Source organism: Chaetura pelagica, unplaced genomic scaffold, assembly GCF_000747805.2.
Source record: "Chaetura pelagica isolate M959 unplaced genomic scaffold, ChaPel_1.0 scaffold344, whole genome shotgun sequence".
Taxonomy (NCBI): domain Eukaryota; kingdom Metazoa; phylum Chordata; class Aves; order Apodiformes; family Apodidae; genus Chaetura; species Chaetura pelagica.
The window spans coordinates 1,089,045-1,093,254 of NW_009953098.1; the positions used below are offsets into that span (position 1 = coordinate 1,089,045).

The 4,210-nt window shown below is 52.0% G+C and overlaps 1 protein-coding gene across 1 annotated transcript in view; it reads right to left on the bottom strand.

Annotated features, from left to right (window-relative positions):
- Nucleotides 1-485: 485 nt before the first annotated feature.
- DKC1 (dyskeratosis congenita 1, dyskerin) overlaps nt 486-4,210 on the bottom strand; it is a 9,515-nt gene continuing 5,790 nt past the window's right edge. Inside the window, exons 9-13 of the mRNA XM_009997071.1 lie at nt 4,008-4,126; nt 2,540-2,643; nt 2,054-2,120; nt 1,207-1,359; nt 486-554 (exon numbers count right to left, since the gene is read on the bottom strand). Of these exons, the coding sequence (XP_009995373.1) occupies nt 486-554; nt 1,207-1,359; nt 2,054-2,120; nt 2,540-2,643; nt 4,008-4,126 (512 nt within the window). The remainder of the gene's footprint in view (nt 555-1,206; nt 1,360-2,053; nt 2,121-2,539; nt 2,644-4,007; nt 4,127-4,210) is intronic.

A 4,210-nucleotide genomic window follows, 5' to 3' on the forward strand; every position in this document is an offset into this window, starting at 1 on the left:
AGGTTAAAACAAACCAGAGCCCTGCAAATACCCCATCCAAACCACTCAGATGGGCTGTGACAAAGCCAATCCTCCAGACACCAACACATTGTGACTATCAGGTAACAGCTCCCAACTTGGAAGGAAAGAAAGAGGCAGGACAAGAGGGGTGAGAAAAGTTATTCCTCCCTCTCAAGGTGAAAACAGAGACACCAAGTAAGATGCAAGAACTATAGCTTCCCTGAAGATACTTCTACTGGCATCACAGTGTTCAGCTTTAGACAGCAATCCAGTACAGGGGCAGTCAGGCACCTCACTCCTCTGGCAACCCTTAAAACAGGATGAGGAGGGGTACCCATGCAAGGTGTATCCTGGGCAAACACACCCACACAGCAGAAAAGGGATTTGGAACTCACTGGCCCCTCTGCCACGGAGCCAGTCCTGTTTTTCTCCAGGTCTCAGACTCCTCCCTCCCGAGGTCGCCTGCCTTGGTCAGATCCAGCTGCTTACTCCGAGCTTTCTTCTACCTCCTTTTGTTTCTTTTTCTTCTTCTTCTTGATGCTGGTCTCACTGGGCTGTGAATCATAGAATCATAAAATGGTTTGGGTTGGAAGGGACCTTAAAGATCACCTAATTCCAACCCCCCTGCTTGAGCAGGGACACCTCCCACCAGCCCAGGCTGCTCCAAGACCCATCCAACCTGCCCCTGAACACTTCCAGGGATGGGGCTTCCACAGCTTCCCTGGGCAACCTGTTCCAGGGTCTCACCACCCTCACAGTAAAGAATTTCTTCCTAATTCTCAGGTGAGGAGGTTGGAAAGGTCATTTCAGGAGGTACAACCTAATTCCAGACACAGTGCAGGCTCTCCATGGCCACAACCCTCCCTCACCACCACACTGAATGCCAGCGCCATGCCAGGCTCCATCCTCCCCCAGAGGCCACTACAGGGCTCCAGAGCAGAGGTGGCTGGCAGGAACATCCACCCACCCAACTGCCCCAGGGCATAGATGTCTGCTCAACCCACCCCTGCCCCACTGCCGATCCACCTCCACAAGCCCCACCTCCCATACCACACTCAACCAATGCACAAATGGACCTACACAGACATCTTCTTCTGCCTGTGGGAAGCCTGGCACCTCGGGGACATGCCCAGCAGGATGCTCATGTGTTTATCCTGAAGGTACTAATCCAATCTCTCCCATGCTTGGACCACACCAGTTACATACCACTTCGATTTGCTCTCCCCCACTCTCAGCTGCCTCTTTAGCCTTCTTCTCCTTCTTCTTCTTTTTCTTTTTGCTCAGCTCCTCGGGTGGTGGGGTGGCAGGGGATGGTGGGGTCACAGCCCCCTCGCTTTCGCTCTCTGACTCCCGTTTCCTCTGTTAAGAGAAGATGTTGTCAGACACTCCACCTTCCAAAGGAGCTCAAGTGATGGGAAAACTGTTTGCAAGCCCCCCTGCAACTGTCCTGCCCAATTCAGTCAAACTTCACAGGTAATGCTTTGAGCAGGGCAGTGAGCTACAGACTGTTCATGGGCCCCACCACCACATACTGTCCAGGATTTGCTTCTGCCAGGATTCCACCCATATTTCAGTGTTTCTTGTACCCCAAATGCTCCAGAGTTTGAAACGTTGCTGCACCTTCCAAATGCATGATTTAGGGCCTTAGATCTTAAGGAAACACTGGTACAGACACTTAGGCAACTGTCTGTACTCTCCAGAAAAGTTCTCTGGCACAACAAACTTTCCTTGTGGCTCTATGCAACAAATTTCCTTGGAGGCTGCAGCTTGTACAGCACAAGTCAGAGCTCCCCATTCTCATACTGTGCTACAGAACTTGCACACAAAGTACAACATCCTGGAGACAAACATTCAAGGACAAGGCCCTAAACAGGTCACCCTACAGATGGATGCATCCACAGCATGTTTGGGCTCCCAGAATACAAAACACTTTCCCCTATAAAACAATCAAAGCAGCTTGATGCCAACGACCTAAAGGAACAGACACACATCCACCCTTCACCAGGCAATCCACCCAAACAACCTTACAGTCAGAGAGCTGCAAGATACTCACTTTTTGAGCCCTCTCCAGCTCTGGAACAGCTCGGGGAATGGCAGCTGCCTCTTTTTTGGAAGCATCCCTGAAAGAGAAGATCCCCAGGCTAAGCAGGGCAGCTGCTGCCTCACATTGCTCTGCACAGATACAAAGCCCTGGCCACATAATCCACACTAAGCACTGGGAAGGGTGGCAGTGTGGGGAAGACCTGCAGCCTGCACCAGGGCTGGCTGGGTTGGGCAACAGCAAGGTCTCCTCCATTTAATTTAGCAGACTGACTCCCTCTAAAACCACATGGACAGGCTAGAAAGGGATAACTGTCTGCTCAGGGCCTTTCCCTCCGGCACTGCCCACTAGCAGGGTGTTCCTTGGGACTGCAAGACATGCCCCTGTCCCTCACAGGTCTGGACAGCCAGGCCTTGGGCCAGGTCTAACATGCTCCAAACACAAACAGCAGCATCCAGCCCTCCCCAGCCACGAGGGAGCCAGACACCCTGTACTCACCTATAATCCACATACTCCTTCTTCCAGGAATCAGGGGTGCTCTCGTTGGGCTTTCCATGCTTGTCCAGCAGACCCTTCTGAATCATCATCTTCTTCTGACTGGCCTGAGAGCAACATGCAACAAGTCAGACTGCAGCTCCATGGAGGAGAAACCCTCCTAGGTACAAGCCAAGCCCACTACAGTGTTACTGGTTTAACACTTTTCCAAGGACCTTCCAACAGATCACACAAAACATCCCCTGCACAGCAGCCTACAGATCCCAGACAGGAGGCATTTCCATCAGAAAATAAGGGCTAATTTGTGGGGGAGTTACAGCAGCACTGTGCACACCACGGAGGTCAGATCTCTTGAGTGCATTTCTCCAGCTTAATGACCTGCCACATTTCAGCTGAACCACTCCAGCTGCAAATGCAGTATCACCTTTGATCATCTTTGTGGCCCTCCTCTGGGTTTGCTCCAAGAGCTCCATGTCTTTCTTGTGCTGGGGGCTCCAGAACTGTGTTTCAGGTGGGGTCCCATGAGAGTAGAGGGGAAGAATCATCTCCCTTGACCTGCTGGCCATGCTCCTCTTTATGCAGCCTAGGACACTTTTGGCTTTCTGGGCTGCAAGCACACACTGGTGGCTCATCTCGACTTTCTCATCCACCTAGCATGGGCACACCTCTGAAGCCTGTTAAGGTCCCTCTGGATGGTATCCCTTCCCTCCAGCATGTTGAACTCACCACACAGTTTGGACTTCTCAGCTAAACTTGCATCCCCACAGCTTTCTACATTTCACCTGAACCACAGGAATGGACTAAGCCATAGTAGTGACTTGACACCAAATTTTAAGTTCTAGCTGCATCACATGCCACAGTGAAATGCCAGTATGGCTGCAGTTAAGCTGGCACAGATGACCTCCTGATTTCCATGACTACCACATACTTGAAACAAAAGAAGAACCCAAGAATGAGTATTCCCACCACTCCTGTCCTTCAGGCACAATTTAGTGTCTCACAAGACAGTTTCCATTTCTGGCACTGTTGAGGATGCACCAGAAAGAAAAAGAGCTCCTTGCCCAGCCCCTCCAGAGCCATCAGCATAGGGTGATAGATGAAGGTCATCTTTGCACAGAGTGCTAATGCCATCCATTCCACATCATTTGGCTCCTTACCATAGGAGGGCTGGTGATTTATAGACATGAGGAGCCCACATCTGAGCACCTCTGGTAGCCTCAGCTGGGCCTAGGGCAGAGCTGCCCAGGCTCCATCTGGAAGGAAAGCCCTGCTCCCACCAGCACTGGGTTGGCATGGTCCCAGCACTGGGAACTGCCACCAAGATGGCTCCAGGAGAGCACAGCAGAATTACACAGAGGCCCTGGAAAAGACAAGAGCACAGCTCTGCCCAAAGGACCCCAAGTCCCACATCCCAACCACTGGGCTCCTGACAGCGCCACCCTGGCACTGACTGCACGACCACGCTGCTCACCTTGGGACCCAGACCCCATTTGCGGGGGTAAGTGTCTCTCTCCATGATCACCCTCTTGATCTTGGCCACGATGCCATGGTCACAGGTAGAAATGACTGCTGTGGTCATCAAGGCAATGGCTGCAGAAGCAGGGACAGCTTGTTAACTCTCTAACAGCAGAACTGTGGCTGCAGTGCAGGAACCTGCTGCGTTCAGCCCGCTCT